The 18841-nt window shown below is 38.6% G+C and overlaps 1 protein-coding gene across 1 annotated transcript in view; it reads right to left on the minus strand.

Annotated features, from left to right (window-relative positions):
- Positions 1–518: 518 nt before the first annotated feature.
- The window catches only part of Neto1 (neuropilin and tolloid like 1), a 104026-nt gene continuing 85703 nt past the window's right edge, over positions 519–18841 (minus strand). The window contains exons 8-11 of the mRNA XM_051202082.1: positions 4906–5019; positions 2635–3184; positions 1625–1699; positions 519–953 (exon numbers count right to left, since the gene is read on the minus strand). Coding sequence (XP_051058039.1) covers positions 1639–1699; positions 2635–3184; positions 4906–5019 — 725 coding nt within the window. The 3' untranslated portion in view covers positions 519–953; positions 1625–1638. The remainder of the gene's footprint in view (positions 954–1624; positions 1700–2634; positions 3185–4905; positions 5020–18841) is intronic.

Here is an 18841-nt window from a genome sequence, read left to right on the forward strand (position 1 = left end):
CAAACTTGTCAATTCAGTCATATTGCTAAGTGCTTAATCAAACAAAATTCTGTTGTAGTATATGAATGGAAAAATACCTGATTTCAGAAAGGCATTTATGAAACTCGGTATCTTCCCTTGATGAAAACAAAAAGGAAATCAGGGGTACATAGAAGTGATAAGGGGAGACAGAAAGAAAGACAGAGGGGGGAGATATTTGTCTTATTGCAATCTAGATTTTACTCTTATTTACTGCACTTAATTATAATGAAAAACAAACAGACAGACAGGTGTGCACAGTCTACTGAACCTCTAGCTGGTGTTTCCACGATCCACATTTCCACTTTTTCATTGGAGCATGTTCAAAAACCACGCAGGAACGCACTATTCTCAAGCAGTCTACGCAATGAAAACAATGTACACGGAACACAAGGTTCACCCCAAAGTTGTGTTTTTTGTTTTTCTCACAGATCACAGAGGTACAATCATGTAACAAAGATGTGAATAACATACAAATGGAAGTGAGGTTGACTGGTAAAAGTAAAGCTGGGGTAGTCTTAATCAGGAACTAATTTCTTCTTCAAGTTTCCGTAAATCTCAGAATGTATTTAAAACCTAAGGAGCACTTGGTGATCAGCAACCAAATTAGGGAATGGACACATCATTGCTCAGCAGCAGGGATGTCTTGCCGAGGGAATAACACATGTCTGTGACTCTTTAAGTTTGGGTAAAGGCAGTGGAATGGATTTAAAAATATGTCCACTTTTCACAATTCGCTACAGAATTCCCTTTTCACAGTCCCCATGTGTGTATAAATAGTTCTCTGAAAATAAAGCACAGTTAAAACATTTTTTTTCCCTCCCGATGAATAAGATGCAACAAACACACCAGCTTATTAAGTTCATACAGCGCATGGGATGCGTTCTCCTAATTCAAGGACAGTTGATAGGCTCGAAGAGTTTTGAGGAGATCAGCTGTGAAGCAAATTTAATTGGAAAGGAGTTAGAGTAAAATCAGCTCAGGCAGCCAGGTGAAGATGTAAAGCTTTTGTAATAGCTCATGACAAATAGATGCTCGTGTGGACAACTGAAGGCTATGAGGTTTTTAAAACACGAAACACTCAATTTTATTTTATGAAGTTTCATCAACATGCCACATATAACTTTAATGAGATAAGTTAATCATTCATGCAAAAATAAGACCACACAAATTGTATAAATACCCGGCATTGAATTTGAATAGGATATAGCCAAGTTATGTCAGTGATTGTAAGTAAAATGCATTCACTTCAGTTACTTTAAGAGTAAATGTTGTTCAATTATTTTGTTTTGTTTTTAAACTTGGCTTGCTGAACTAGTCTTTGGAAGAAAGTTCGTTGCTTTTATTATCTTTGTCCTACAATGTAAACACTAGCTTATTCTGTTGATGAACAATGTCTAATAGAAGAATATTAAAATTTAATATAAAACTATGTATCTTAAGAATAACCGCTCCATTATCACCACATCCTTTATGCCTCTAAATATGAAATGCCTTGAAATAGGCAGCTTAAAAGTAATGGATAAATAACACACTCTTTGAAATACTGTAAGACACTTTAAGAGAAACAGAACAAAATAGAACATGGCAAAGGGCATTGACTTACCTTGAGTTTTCGTTTTACACCCTAGTTGTGTTGTATTCGGATTCATGTTTGCTTAGAGATCCAATGAGGCAGAACCTGGAATGTTATGGCTATTTCATTCAACAAAGTAATATTTGCTCAAAATATAGGCATATATATTCACTTAAAGAGCATCCCTAAATTTAACAAAGCAATAAAATAGTATTTCATCAGCATGCATGAACATATTAAATCAACTTAGATATTTTATATTTCATGAATAAAATTTATACTACTGTAGAGTTAAATAAATTATGGCAAACATAAAAAAACAGCATAATTCAACTAGCTCTTAAAATTTAAAAAATAAACCATTTCTAAATCCAAATTTTCTGCTCATTTTTACTCATTTTTAGAAATATTAACATTTAACACAAGATATTCAATATATAAATGAAAAATGAATAAAATGTCTCCCAATATATTCTATACTTAAATATATTCTTGGCATTTTATCATTCAATGTTATAAAATATAACTGTGATCTGAATATTACATTATATGGTGAAATATACTTTCATTTTCTTACCAAAATAAATATATCTATTGCAAAATGTTTTATTTTTGCATTAAAAATATTCAGTGAGATAGTACAGTTATCTTGGTAAGGCAACAGTTTCATAATACTATTTTCTGTCCTGAAATATAATATTGATGAGAGCAAAAACTATCACTACGTGAAGTCAAATTAGTTGCATAAATCTCTACTGTAAATGAAGGGCCCTGTTTTCTGTAGAGATGGTTTTTATATATACATAAATAAACAAAATATCTTTGGTCTGTGTGTACATGTGTCGTCACACACATGCACATTTCATGCACATGTAGGGATTTTAGACAAACAGACTAGTGCTAGGAAGATCAAGGGGAGATGGTTTCAACTATTATTCATAGGGGAGGTGAGCGTGAAGACAGACTCTACACAACACAATGCTGTGGGAGCATTTCTGTCTTCAGTTAACGGTTGCCATCAAATATCTATGCATACTGACCGCTGGACGGATTTCTCATGTCTGGATAGCCTGTGGCTTGTGGTGGGCACCTCCTCAATCTCGTCGATGTCACAGGCATCAGCAGCATCTTGCGAGTAGTTGTGTTTCATGACCAGGATGTTCCTTCTGTTCACGGGTGGGATGAGGGGCTTGACTGGCTGGGTGGGTATCTCTGCCAAGATGGAAGCGTCCCTTGTGCTGAGGTTACTGCGGCTGCCTTTTGCGCTGGACAGTTGGGATCCACAGTGATGGTCATGGATGCATTTGGAAGATGATCTCCGCAGTTTGTGATAGTTATCAAAGTCGTCTGCGAAGTCAGCCGTGGCTCCGGTCCCTCTGAGCGTGCATAACTCATAGTGAGGAGGCTCAAACACCTCCTGGAAAACGGTCTGGTCAAAGTCTGACTTCCTTTGGACGTATTTTTTACGAGGCTGTTTGATCTGTACAATGACAGAGATGATAATAAGGATGATCACAATGCAGGAAGTCACGCCAATGACCGTCCCACTGGTGTTGGTCAGCTGATCCAGCAGGCTGGTTTTCCTCTTTTCTGTAGGCAGGAGAGAGTGACGACAGACAGACAAGAGGAGAAACAACCCACCACACGTTAATATCGCCTTCAAAACGCAAATCCAAACTTAAAAAAAAAAAAATTCTCAGCCCTAAATTACCGCACAACGGTGCCTCAAAATAAAAATTCTGTTTTCACAAGGGCTCTATTTTCCATCCATAAAAGCAAATATTTACTTCCTACTTTTGTTTTTGTTTTTGTTTTCCAAGACAGGGTTTCTCTGGAGCCTTCCTGGAACTCCGTCTGTAGACCAGGCTGGCTTCAAACTCACAGAAATCTGCCTGATTCTGCCCCCCCCCGCCCCCACCGGAGTGCTGACATTAAAGGTGTGAGCCACCAATGCCCGGCTACTTCCTACTTTTAATGTATAACATGTATACATATTAGTGTACCTGTGTGTGCAAAGGCAGATACATGCTAAAACTTGCATAAAACTTACACCTGTCTTTCTCTCTATTACTGCTTGACAGGGAGAAGGAAAGTTATAGAACTGAGGCATTTTGATACGGAGATTAATTCAACACAAAATCACAGCAGACATTTGTAGAAGCATGAGAAGTTGCACACATTTTCCCCAAACAAAAACTATGATAAAAATTGACCACTAAAATTGGGGAATAACGGAGGTGAGGAAATTTTCCTCTGAGTGGGTAGCGAACGGGCACATACAGGAAAAGTGCACACACGCACGGGGGGAGAGAGTGTGCTCAGGAGAAAACGTCTGCACGTACAGAAGCTTGAACGATTAATTGCAGATAGGCATTCTTATAGACGTACTAAAGGAATTAATCCATTCCCCTAAATATAAAACAAAATGTGTGAGAATTCTTCAGGAAGAGTGATCATCCAAGGCATTTAAGCAACGCCTCCCCCACCCCCCCAAAAAAAACCCTTTGAAATCATCAGCTGTCTTTCAGGGAAGCTGAAGTTAAATGCTCCATCTGCAAAGATGGAAGAATAAAAGTTCTGGGGAGTGAACATAGCACCAGGAAAATGTATCAAGTAATGAAAACAGTTTCCATTGGGCAAACTTTCCTTACTACCTCAGTTCCTCAACAGATACTGGGCAGGGCTTCTCTGCTTCTCTCTCTGTAGAAAGTATTTTGATAGATCATCCTAGAAATTTAAGTGTGAAAGAGTTCCTTGTTTATCTTCTTTTGAACTGAGTCTAACATTCAGCTTTAATAATGGATTGGTTTTTTTTTTTTTTTTTTTTTCATGTTAACTAAAATGGAGCATTACCCATCCAACAAGCACCATTTAAAGAACCATATGTTGGTTGTGGGCTGGTCCACAGGGCAATTATTTTGTAGGAAAGAAAAAAAAATCTTCTTAGCAAGAAGATCCTTAACATGCAAAAAAAAAAAAAAAAAGCACTGGAAAAAGCTTGAATAAAGGAAAATAGAAGAAATTTAATAGGGTACAAAGGTGTCATGGAGTGTGGCCCTCCACTGCTGGCTGCTCCTTTCTGCCTTTGGCCCTGCAAGCCCTCCTGAGGTATCTTTGATGAGTGTTCTGTAGTGTAAGCAGAGTCCACTGTCATTATGGATGAGGTCTCCAGGCACACTGAGGCGTGAAGATGGAGACTATTTACAAACTGACTCTAAGGCGTATGCAAAGGCCAACAAAGCCACACCCTCTGTTCTATAACACCTAAGCAGAGATAGCTCCTCCCTACTCCAGGGCTCTGTTTCCATTACCTTTACAGTGATTTTCATCCCAGGGGTATACACAGTTCTGGAGCCCATTGCAGACTAGCGTGTTGTTAATACACATGTTACTGTGACAGAAGAACGTGTTTCCTTCGCAAGGAGCTAAGGGAAGGAAAGGGGGTGGGGAGAGAGAGAGAGAGAGAGAGCATGATGAAAAGGGAAAGTCATATCCAATGCTCTTTGGCTCAGCAGTCACTGAAGGTCTTGACAGGAACCAGGATGTGCCTTTAATAAGACATGGCACTGGATTTTCAGAAAGGCTGACACAGTGATCATTATTCCCAGTGACTGGAGGCTCAGGTTATTATCAGGACAGTGTCTTTACTCTCATCAATACATACAACTTAGAAAAATTCATGTACTTTCCCTGGGCATACGCATGCTCTACACAGCAGTTCTACACACATGCATTTAGATTTACTATACAAAGCATTAATAAAAGTTGGTATAGTTTGAAAATATTATGACAGGTACTATAGAGAAATATATATTGAAAAAACCCATAACCATACTTGAGCATATGTAAAACAAAAGCTCTAGAAATCCAGAACCAACAGAAAATTAATCTTCAACAACCTTAAGAAAATAAGAGAATGCACATAACAATATAATGAATAATTTCCAGAATACAATGCATATTTAGGTAATGGGGGGAGGCTAAAATTAGAACTTCAAAGTGGTAAAAAATATGAGTAGAGAATTATGAAGAATGTGAGGAACAATGATAGCAAATAAAAAATGTCCAACGTAATGTTGGTAGCAGAAAACATGAATTTGTATCACTATTACAGTAAAAAGATCTACTTAGTCTGCACAAATACTGCATTGTGGATTATGGCTTATAGAAATGTTTTTGAACATTTCTTCATCTTTATAACCAGTGGATATATACCTCATTAAGTTTAATTTTTGTGCTAATTTTCCTTAGTAATCATTTAAATCTCTTTTGTATTAATATTTCTAGGTAAGTGAATATAAAAATATGGTATATATGAGATGTTTGAAATTAATCATTCAAGACTTATTGATGATCAATATTATCTAAGATATAATTGCAATAAACTTTATAAATTTCAGAAGTACGTATTTCATATATTTAGGGAAATTAGTTCCTCTACTATATATGCTGTGCTTTTTAGTATGGCCAGGAAAACATTTTGCATATGGTAACTAAGGATATTTTCAAATATCATAATTTTTTATATAGGAAAGTTATTGAATTATGAAAATAAATAGGAAAGCTGAGGGAATGGAGAGGTGGTTGAGTGATTAAGAATGCCAACTGCTCTTTCAGAGGACCGGGATTCACTTCCCATCACCAACACAGTGGTTTACATCTACAGGTAACTCCAGTTCCAGGAGCCTTTCTCATTGGTTGGGCCCATATGTCCCTGTGTGCATTCATTTGGTACACATAAACTCACCAAAGTACAAACTCATACAAATAAAAATAATAAGTATATATTTTTTTATTTTAAGTAAGACATACACAAATTCAGATCCAATGGTTCCACCTGCTCCCTGCCCTGGCTTTCCCAGGAAAGTATTTACTTCCCATAGCTGAGATCTACTCTAGGTTCCTTATATAAAGATTAAAAGACATGGAATATCATCTGGAAAAGCTATAAAAAGAAACGAACCTGTGGCAGTCATTTTGGAAGTACATTAGTGATTTGTTAAGAGGTCTGTAAATCTCTTATAATGTAAAATTTAGTGATGTGATATAATGTTGCAAAAGTTTACTTTTCAATTTGGGAGTAAATTTAATTTCCTAATGCTTTGTAGAACAAATACGGGCTGCTACACAGACAATAACTGTTTTCAAAATTTGTACATAAAACATTAAGGTATTTCCTAGATTAGACATGCTGAAAAATATGCTTGCGTGTAAAGCAGAATGTGATGATACATTATTTATGATTTATTAAAGTTTGCTCGAGGATTCAGAAAGGAAAGTCAGTCTCAAGCTATAAAGATCATTCAGTGGTTGCTCAGACCTTTAACCCCAGGACTCAGGATTAGGAGGTAGAAAGATCTCTATTTTAAACAAGAGTGAAGGATAACAGCTCATGCCTTCGACCCCAACATTAGGAAGCATCTGCTCTCTTCCACCTGCAACAAATCTACATTTTCATTTTCATTAGATGCTGACTTTGCCTTCCATTCAGTACCAACTATTGGGTCTCTGGTGGGCTTATCCACTTCTGACATTTCCCTGGATGTGAGGCTTCCTTTCTTAAGCACAGTCCTTTCCTCTCTTTCTGGCTCTTCTGGAAGTCCTGGTACCGGTGACTGTGTCTCCAAGGCTCAGAGCCCTTGGACCCCACCCTTTGAGTGATGACTCACTGGGTGGTCTGTGCCAGTCTCTGAAATTGGCCCTCTGAATTTCTGAGACACTAGGAATTGCAGACCCTTGGGTCTTAACTTCTATGTTTAACTCATGGGAGCTTTGTTATAATCTATATCTCCTTGCTCCCACTGGGATGCTTTTGGAGACCCACTGAACCCTCTAATCAGGTGTTGTTTCAGGGCTACCAGCTGTTGTCCATAGAGCTGGAGGCTCAAAACTACCAAGCATGTCTGGGTGATGCTGTAATAATGGGAAAACGTCAGGTGTTTTAAGCCCTAGGGAGTCTGTTTGGATCCACCAAGAACAGCATTTTGCCAAGTCCAGGAAGCACCTTGATGGTTAAATAGAGCCTGGACAGTGAAGTTAAACAGGCAGCTACTCCAGGACATGATCAGCACCCCAGCTTTTCCAGATCCCCCAAAGATGAATGACATCCCCCAGGTCAGCAGGGGGTAGTCTTGAGAGCAGGGCATCCTCATTCCCCTCACCTGGTACCCCTTTCTAACACCTCATTCTTTTGTAATAACTAAAGAGGGGGAAATGTTAGTATCCAGGCATCAGTACTGGCCTGTCCTTGGGGTTCTGACAGGGTACACCCTCAGCTGCAGCCACTAAGAGCACCACCTGTGTACATTCACTGTAAGCCCTTTTAAAAGGGCCCTGCCCACCTCCCTTTCCTCTCTCTGTTCTTCTCTCTCTCTCTCTCTCTTTCCTCTCTCCCTCCTTCCCCCCCCCTCTCCTGCTGCTCGAGTCTCTGATGGGAGATGTCAGTCTGTATATGTTTCTCATACTGGTTAATAATAAAGCACTGTTGGCCAATAGGAAAGGAAGATAGGAGGGACTAGGAGACAAGGAGGAAAGAGGAAGTAGTAAGGAGGAGTCAGCATGGAGAGACCGGGGAGACCAGACGCTTGCCTCACTCTCCGGTAAGGAGACCACGTGGAAATACGCAGAAATGGGTTAATACTTAAGACAGAGCTAGCTGATAAGAAACAAGTAACCGGGCCAACAGCATTGTATCAAATACAGAGTCCCTGTGTATTATTTGGGGCTGGCGTGGCGGCAGGTGGAAAAAACGTACTCGTTACAAGTCTCTAGAGGCAGGTCTCTCCTCTCCCCTTTTTATGATCCCTTTCCCCAATTAAAAAAATATCCTCTATAAGAGAGAGAGGGAGAGCGAGAGAGAGCATAGCAGTCTGGGATTACAGTCTGACATTTGGTGGAGCCAGGATCACCTTTCTGCCTGAGGTAGAGTAAAAGCTAGTGGCCGGCTGCTTTGCTTTTCTGGTCTTCAGCTGGGAAGTTTGAACCCCAATGTCTGTCTCTGGATCACTGTTTTTCAAGTGTGATTAGTATATTGCTCTGATTTATAATTATCTACCAAGTAAAGAATACCTTTAAGATACTTGGATAGTTTTTGGCCTTCTCCAATGCCTTGCTAATATTGTAATAATTTGTATATCGGATGAGTCAGTTTAAAAATTTTAAATTTATGAATCAAAGGAACATTTTACCTTAGACACAAAACAATGCAATAATGTACTGGACAGATAAGAGTGTTCAGATTAATATTTCAAATAGTAAAGATGTGTTTTTTGTCTTTTTTGCTGCTTCCTAATTGTGAATATGTTAATCAACATGTTCTTTTAGTTATTATATGTTTCAGTTACTGAGACCACAATAAATACAAAGAAATGTCAGAAAATTTTGTTCCAACATTACATCATCAAGCAATGAGAATCGCCATCACTTACCTTAGATCATATTCTAGGTAATAAATACACTATGTTTTTTTTTTCCCTCCCTTATTGTGGTGATATCAGTAGAATTCTTGTACAACTCGCAAATAGGTAAAAATACAAAAAACAGCAGATAAATTCTATGATGGCTATAAAACAAATTTTTAACCTGTTAGCTCTTAAACTAAAACTAAATTTTATAACTAGGCAAACAACAACAGCAAAACTACAGTGTTCAATTCTGGCCTTGCAGACTAGGGCGGAGAGTGTCTTCAAGAGGGACTTTGCTTTGGGCTGTGAGAAATGATGTACTGTTCCCTGGGCCAAAGCAGGATGACTATGACTTGTAAGACATGGGGGTAGTCAGCATTGGGATACTGGCAGGCCAGTCTAAAACTCCCAGTATCCCTCTTCAAACTTTACCATTGAGCTAGCCAACACAATAAATACACGTCAGCTGTCTTAGTAAGTACTGTACTGAGACAATGATGAAAACTAAGGTAAGAGCTTGCAGAGCTAAGGGTGTTGGCCAGGCCTTCAAACACTACAACAGAAAAGCAGGAAGAAGGTCAAGAGGTCAAGGTCACACTTGGCTACATAAGTACCCTGTGACAGAAAAGTGATACAAGGGAAAGTAACCTTTCCAAGTTGAGATTTTGGATACATTCTATCAAGTGAAGGGGCTTAAGTGATGCAAAATAAGCATTTTTTTTTTTGAGAGTTCTCTGCCTTCCACTAAGTGAGACCATTTATTGGATTATTTTGAAAGCAAGTTTTCTGGTTATCATTTCAACTGTCATGTATCACCACAATTTAAGTTATTACCTTTCAGTTCTAGAAAAATAACAAAAGTAGAGCTCATACATATTAAATATCATGATAAATTTAAGTTTTCAGCATATATGTGTTCAAATAAGAGTACAGCTTTGAAAAGACTATAGCTCAAATATGCATATTTATTTCTGATATTCTGTTTTTTACACTTTAACAAGACTATCAAAATAACATTTACTCTCTCTCTCTCTCTCTCTCTCTATATATATATATATATATATATGTGTGTGTGTGTGTGTGTGTGTGTGTGTGTCAAAGATGTTAAGACTCTGTACACTTGAGGATTGATAGGAGTGACAATGTTGCTTTTTATTATGATAAAAAAAAATGTTTCAAAACTTTTAAAAAAACCAAATAAATGTCTAGACTGTGAATTATTTATAGGTACCTTCAATATAGTTTAAATTTTATTCACTGAACATTCATCTAAATCCTTCAAAATAAATTATGTATGAAGAAAATTCACAATTTTTTTCACATAAGGAATGGAAGAAGTAATAGTATGATCTGTAGTTTCCAGATTTCCAGCTCATAGATCTCCAGACTCTCCATGTCAAATAGGAGCTGGACATTCATAAAAGTTTCATTGTCAGGAACTTACATAGCTTTGTTTACTTTAAATAATTCAATTTATCATTTGAAAGGAAAACTAATATTTAAATTTAAGAATTATGCCCCTAATGTTAAAACTCCATCATAGTGCACATACTCTTAATTCTTAAGTAAATGCATATTAGTGTGTAAGCATACCTATGTGGATGCAATTTCTCTAATAATAAGGTAATAAACACACTACAAAAAATTCACAGGAAATACGTAAGTCAAACTGTGGGTAATTTCTAGATTGTTCCTAATGGTTATTTCTAATATTTATTGAAATTATATTGTGTTTATCTAGAGATTTCAGTATTTTTATATTCATATATATTATATATTCATATTATTCATATATTCATATATAAATACATGTTTGTAAAAGTTCTAGAATTTCAAAACAGGCTATAGAATATTGATCAAAAAAGCCAATTTTCCATCTCATATTTTATACTAGAGAAAATGGCAGTTTCTCTAGAATTAAAAGTAATGAACATAAACATATTTAAGGAAAATTGTATGCTATCTTGTATGAATTCTCAACTGTTCGCAATCTATCCACAAGGTGGCAGGCATCCACCACACTTCGCTGAAACTTGTCAGGGCAGTTAAATACATAGTGACACAGCATCCATACACCTGAGGACTCACACTTCAGAGAAGAAAATGAACAAGGGTCCACAGGGACGCCGATACTGTTTACTTATTCTAAAATCCATATTTAATAAAATCAAATATCTAATCAGAGAATGTTTGCCTCCTAAGTTTATGAAGAGTCTCAGTTCTGTAATTAAGAGCTTTAGCAAGAAAAGAGATTCCTTAATAGAGGGAGCCATTATAGGTTTAAAGAGCAATCTGACACTAGGGAAATGTCCAGAGATATACTAGGATGACCCCAACTAACAACCTAAACAGTAAGGGAGAGGATACCTTAAATGCAATGAGATAGATGATTATGTTAAATGCCATCCTGAGACTTCATCAAGTAGCTGATAGAAGCAGAAGAAGACATCCATACTAAACGCTGAGCCTCTCCTGGAATCCAGTTGTAGATGAGCAAAGGGTTTAAGACAATGTTGGGGAAACCCAAAGAAACTGTGACCTGAACAAGCAGGAGCGCATGGACCCCAGTCTGACAGCTTGGAAACCAGCACAGGACTGAATCAGGCCGTACATGGGTGATAGTTAAGAGGCCTGAGCAGTCTATGGGACCCCTGGTAATGGAACAATATTTATATATAGTATACAAATGGACACTGGGAGCCTACTCTCCATAGAAGGATACTCTCTCAGAGGGAGCCCCTAGACCCTCCTCCAAATGGTGTGCTAGACTTTGATGATCCCCCATAACGGCCTCATCCTTTCTTCTCCTCCTCCTTCTTTTTTTTTTTTTTTTTTTTTTCTTGGCAAATGTATCACAATTGTGTCCCAATCATCCCTTAGATTCCTTTTTTCTTTTTTTTTTTAAATATTTTTCTTATTTTATATATTGATCCCAGTTCCCTGTCCCTCCCTCCCTCTCCCCCACCCTCCCATTTCACACGCCCACTCCATGGGTAGAGTGATGCCTTCTAGGAGGGGTCATCAAAATCTGTCAAGTCATTTGGAGTAGGGACTAGGCCCTCCCTCCTGCCTCTAGGTTAAGGGAGTATCCCTTCATAGGGAATGTGCTCCCAAAGTCCTTTCATGCACCAGGGATACATCCTGGTTCCACTGTCTGAGGTCCCTTAGACTGCCCAGGCCTTCTGACTGAGACCCAAGTATGTTCTGGAGGTCTGAGTCAGTCCAATGCTAGATTCCTAGCGATCAGTCTGGGGGCCCATTAGCTCCTCCTTGTTCAGGGCAGATGTCTCCATGTGTCTTTGTAGCCTGGTCTTGTCCTCCCTCTCTGCATCTGGATTCCAATTTGGCTCAGTGTTTAGCTGTGGGTGTCTGCTTCTGTTTCTATCAGCTACTAGGTATTGGCACAAAAATAGACAGGTAGACCAATGGAATTGAATCGAAAATCCTAATATTAACCAGCACACCTACCAACACCTGATTTTTGACAAAACAGCTTAATGTATACAATGGGAGGAGGAAAGCATCTTCAACAAATGGTGCTGGCACAACTGGATGATGGTGTGTAGAAGGCTGAAGATAGACCCATGTCTATCGCCATGCACAAAACTCAAGTCCAAATGGATCAAAGACCTCAACATAAATCCAGCCATACTGAACCTCTTAGTAGAGAAAATGGGAGGTACCCTTGAACAAATTGGTACAGGAGACAGCTTCCTGAACATAACTCCAGAGGCACAGACACTGACATCGACAATTAATAAATGGGACTGCCTCAAACTGAGAAGCTTCTATAAGGCAAAGGACACAGTTGACAAGACCAAATGGCAGACCATAGACTGGGAAAAGACCTTCACCAGTCCTACATCTGACAGAGGGCTGATCTCCAAAATATACAAAGAACTCAAGAAACTAGTCACCAAAACACCAAATAACCCTATTTAAAAATGGGATACAGAACTGAATAGAGAATTCTCAATATAGGAAATCAAAAAGGCTGAAAGACCCTTAAGAAAGTACTCAACATTCTTAGCTATCAGGGAAATGCAAATCAAAACAACTCTGAGATACCATCTTACTCCTGCCAGAATGGCTAAAATTAGAAACACCAATTACAGTTTATGCTGGAGAGGATGTGGAGAAAGGGGACCACTCAACCACTGTTGGTGGGAGAGCAAACTTGCACAGCCATTTTGGAGATCAGGATGGCGGTTCTTCAGGAAAATGGGAATCAGTCTACCACAGGCCTCACCGTTTCTATGGAGCAGAAGAAGGACTGGAGGGGTGGGGAGGCATGGGAGGGAAAGGGAATGGAATTGATATGTAAAATAAGATAGTTTCTAATTTAAATTTAAAAAGGTTTTAGATTTATAACTGCTGTTTTAATGCTGAAGTCTATACAGGTCCATTAGCACTGTCAAGGTCTTTCATTTCTTCAAATAAACAAAAACGCACTAACTAGTAAATGAAACGTGAAATAAAACATTTCTTTCTGGGATGCTGATATTTCAACTTCCTGCATTTCAAAGGTAAGGAGTCTACCATGGGTAGATTAAGTCAGCCACACAACCATCATCTGGGGATGAGAAACATAGAAAGGACATTGAGATGGAAAACTTGTGCTTAGGACTGCACTTACAATCTGACTGTGGGCCTCAGCACTCTCTTTTCCCTCTTCGTTTCCCTCCAGTTATTTTCAAAGTGAATTATCCTCCTTTTGCTCCAGAGCTCACAGACATGGCAACACACATTCACACATGCACACCCGACTCCCTCTACAGCACACTTCTGCTCTGTCATGTCCTCTACCTATAAGTCAATAAAACTTCCTTCAGACCCGTGAGGAATTGGAGTGGGAGGAGAAGAACATTTAAATCTTTTTATTTCTTGTGTTAAATGATTATGACCTGAGAAGATAATGGCTTACTAAAACTTTCCTTAGAGATAAGGTCTTATTAAACTTTCTGATCTTTCAAAATGATCAAGATGATTTGGAGTCTCTTTGAGTGTTGCTTTTTTTTTTTTTTTTTTTTTTTTTGATGAAAAATTAAGAAAAGTTCCACACTGTTATAAACATGCATATGTGACTTATATCTATATTTGATAGACAGACACATAGTGAGTCCATATTGCATGCAACGCCTTGCATAATTAAAAAACACAGCTGACTTCATTCAATACTCACCACAGTCAATTTTGTGAAGAGGGTTTCCTATGCTCTGCCAGCCCCCTAGGCCAATTTCTAGAAGCATTTTTTGGTTACATTTTCAGGCTTCTTTGGGTTAGTCTGCATTTTCCTCTATGCCCCATTTTACCCAGGCTTGTTATTTTACAAGTGCCCCATCAGTTTCTATTGAGTCTAAGGTTAAACCATTGACTCGGGACTCCTACTGGGCTCTGGAAATTGTCTGAGAAACAGCCTGAGTCTGAGCTTTCCAATTCCCACACAGCTTCCCTACTTGGAATTCTAATTGGCATGCTAACTGAATATGGCCTAATGGCATCATGAAAAGGAATTTTCATCCTTCTGCAGCTCGCCAGCACTAGCTTCCCTTCATTATCATGTTGTTTTGTTTTATTTTATTTTATCCTTGGCTAATTGATCGGGACTTACTCATGGCACAAAGTGGTTGGGTTCATGATGATATATCCTCAAATACATACCATATTGTGACTGTACCTACCTTTAATCCTCTCCTGTCCCTGCTGTAGAACATTATTTTAAGGTGTATAACCTTTGTTTATGCCGTGGACCATTTGTTTAACTATGTAAAGATGTGTGACTTTTGTTTATGCTGCATTTGTTTAACTGTGAAGCTCATTTAAAACACCTGGTGGTCTAATAAAGAGCCGAACAGGCAACAGCAAGTCAAGAGAAAGGATAGGCAGGGCTGGCGAACAGGGAGAATAAATTGGAAGAAAAATCTTTAGAAGAAAGAACAACATAGAACAAAGACAGGGGGACACTAGGGGCCAGTCACCCAGCCACCTAAGGAGTAAGAGTGAAAGTAAGACTTACAAAGTAAGGAAAGTGGAGACTTCTCCTTAATTAAGCGCATAATGGCTCCTTCCACCAAGGTCATTCTTTGTCCTTCCCCCAGCTTGACCTTCCTGATCTCTCACATTCTCCTTTCCTATTTCTCCTACCTCCCTTCCCCTCCCGCCATGCTCCCGATTTACTCAGGATAGTCCATGAGATAGAAATGGAAACAATGTTACCAAACACATTTTTGTAAAGCCAGTACTACCCAGATAAGGATACACATGTGCATGCACACACACACAACCACATAACACAACCAGAGAGAGAGAGAGAGAGAGAGAGAGAGAGAGAGAGAGAGAGAGAGAGAGAGAGGAAACAATTTCCCTGACAAAGAGTATGAAAGAAAAATACTTACAAAACCAATTCAACAACACATCAAAAATCAAACACTCTGAACACCACAGCTTCATTCCAGAATGCAAAAGCAATTCAATAAATGTAATATACCCCAAAAAACGAACTTAAATAAATTGCTTGATCATTTTAATTGATGTAGAAAGGCATTTTTGACAGAATTCAGCGTCCCTTCATGATAAAAAGCCCTGAAGAAAGTAGGAGTAGAAGGAAATTATCTCAACATAATGAAGGCTGAAACAGGCACCTAACATTGGGGACAAGGACACTCTTCCCACTCACATCTTTTTCCTGACAGTTATTGAAATATTAGCCAGGACAATAAGGAATGAGAAGGAGGAAGAAGGTCATACATAGGAAAAGGAAGCAGTTATTCCTGCTCTACAATGGTTTGACTACAGTGAACACACCCTAAAAACTGCACTGGAACACCCTTAGAAATTAGTTTTAAACGTTCAGGAAAATAGCAAGACATAATCAACACCAAACATTGGCAGCATTAATGGCCACACTGAGAAAAAGCTAGGATCTCACTTGTCTAGGCTACCTGGGCAGCCAAATCCGCAGGATCCCCAGTCAATGCTGTGATTACAGATGTGCATAGACACACCTGGGTTTCCACATGAATGCTGGGGATGCAAGCTCAGCTCCTCTTGATTTTATAGTAAGCACTCTCACCAACTGAGCCAACTTCTCAGGCACAAGTACTACTTCCTGCTTACTTCATATATGCTCATTTGCAGACCATGTCGAGTACAAATCCCTCAAGCAGTACCACTTTTATGAGATGCCAACTTCTCAGTGAAGTCTGACAATGGTTTCAACTTCTGATGAATTTCACTCTTTCTTTGGCATTAATAATGAGGGACCATACTAATTCATCAGAAACAGCACTTATAAATCGTAATAAAATATTTATTTTTAGATGTCAAAAGCAGGTTTAAAACTATTGCTCACTGCTAACTGCCATTTGTCACAGTGTTATTCTAATTACTGAGCAGAAATGGAAAAACTTGTAAATTATGGGTCTACAGGAATGACTTAGAAATTACCGGCACTGGCTGAGCAGTAATGAGGACCAGAGTTGGGAACCCAGAATCCATTCAACAAGCTATACACGGGACCCTGACACACTCTGCTAGCACACTTCATGCTAGCACAGGAATGTCCACCCTCTCACATGCCTGTGCACACACTCATGCCTGCACACATATATGCACTAAAGTCTTCTAAAAATTGGGAATACATCAATCCATCAACATTGCTGCCACAAATTCCCTCTCAAATGGATTTTTTTCCCTCCTGTCATATTGTGAACTAAAGTTGGCCCTTAGATTTTGCAGTTAATAATAAAGGAAACTTAACTGAGAAATGTTTACAAAACTGATTCCAGATATAGATTTGTGCACATTCTCTTCATGTCTTTTATAATCTTTCTATTTCTTTAAAAAAAAATTCCAAAACTCTCTTTTCTGACATGAAAAGAAAAGGAATATATTTCTGAATCTCTTAATCTAATTTACAAGATTCTGCTTATGAACTTTAACCATGCACAATTATTAGACCTCCCCCCAAAACTTGCAATAAAATGTAACATCCCACTGTTGAAGATTTTTCTGTGAGACGAAAGCCATGATTCCATGCATACACATTCTATTCCATAGGTAAACATAACTTCCTTCCTCTCTTGCGATGGTTTACAACACAAGACATCTACTCCGGGTTCACTCCAAGGAATCACGGTGCACTTTTATGCCATCATTATGTCTGCTTTGACTCAGCTGCGTGATGATTTATTCATCATGTGCAATTAGACATCACAATGATAATGAGGAGGATGTTGGACTGCTTTGCACTGGAGTTATTATTAGGCCCTGCACATTTGGTACAGAATTTGTTTTGTGACCGATTTATGCATGTCTGCAGCCGCTGGTTAGTTTAGACACATTGTTCTTACAAAGGTACAATATTTGTCTCTGCTGCTGAACATTCCAAGTTCCAATAGAAGAACCTGCAGTAAACAAAGATTTGTGCCAAGTCTTAAGAGGCTGTGGTTGCCTGGAGCTTGTGATTGGACAACTTCAAATGATGACTGTTGAAGATAATAATCTTCTGTGTCCATGTGGCAAACAGATATTTTCACTGACAAATATAAACTACAATGACTGCAAGAACAAAGTGAAACCAATTGATTACATATAATATAATGTATAATATGTATATATGCACACAAACACACACACACACATATATATATATGATTATCTGATGGGAGATGTCATTCTGTAAGTATGTTTCTTTTATTGGTTAATGAATAAAGCACTGTTGGCCAATAGGGAAGCAAGATAGGTGGGACTAGGAGAATAGGAGGAGAGAGGAAGTGGTAGGGAGGAGATCCAAGATGGAGGACGGAGAGAGAAGAACGCCTGCCCCTCTCTCCAGTAAGATGAGACCACGTGGCAGTACTTAGATTAGTAGAAATGGGTTAATAATTAAGACAGAGCTAGTCGATAAGAAACTAGTAACTGGCCAACGGCATTATATCAAATACAGAGTCTCGGTGTGTTAATTGGGGCTGGCTCAGCAGTGGGCCCAGGTGGCAGGAAAAACCTAACTTGTAACAATTACCAAAGAGCCTAAAATGATATGTGATTATACCCAGGCTCTTGCAAACCCACACTTCATACCAAAGTCTGCATTACTCTAGAATGTGCAATTGGAAATCCTAAATAAATAAAAACCAAAGCTAAGTTGATTTCAATTAAAGTCGTTGTTTTTGCATGGAAAACTGAAGATACGGATTAATATATGTTATCATTCTGTGTACCTATGCACGTAGAACCTTCCTAGTGATGCAAGTTAAGTTACCTGGTCAGTAATACGAGTCCATTACAGATAATTTTCAAATATTGGTTGCTGTTTTCATTATGGTGCATTTGAAGCCAAGCAAAGGATTGAGGAGAAAAGTGTAAGCTGGAGGGAAGGACGGAGCCAGAGAGGGTTGATTTCTTACAGACTGAGACAAGAAGGACACTCCAAGTTCCAGGCCAGCCTGAGATACAGCCAGCGAAGAAACCCTGTATCAGAAACAACAACAAAATCAGAAAAAAAAAAACAAAGAAAAACAAAAAAAACCAGAGTTGTAGTATAGGCCTGTGATCAACCATTGGGAAATAGAGGCAGGAGGATTAAGAGAATTTAAGGTCATGCCTGATATAAAGAACCTCTACCTCCTATTGACCAAGAAGCCAGTATATCAGACAAAAATCACTGAGCAAGGGCTCCTAGGATGTGGCTCTGTAGGGTTTACAGAATACCCTTGGTTTGATTCAGAAGCCCTTAGAACCTGATTCACCACGACACCTCTGTGCAGTACCATCTGTGTCTTTACACTCAGGTGTTGAAACAGACATCAAGTGCCTCTGAAAGGCCTCTAGTGTTGCAGGAAGC

Source organism: Phodopus roborovskii, unplaced genomic scaffold (genome assembly GCF_943737965.1).
Source record: "Phodopus roborovskii unplaced genomic scaffold, PHOROB, whole genome shotgun sequence".
NCBI classification, from domain to species: Eukaryota; Metazoa; Chordata; class Mammalia; order Rodentia; family Cricetidae; genus Phodopus; species Phodopus roborovskii.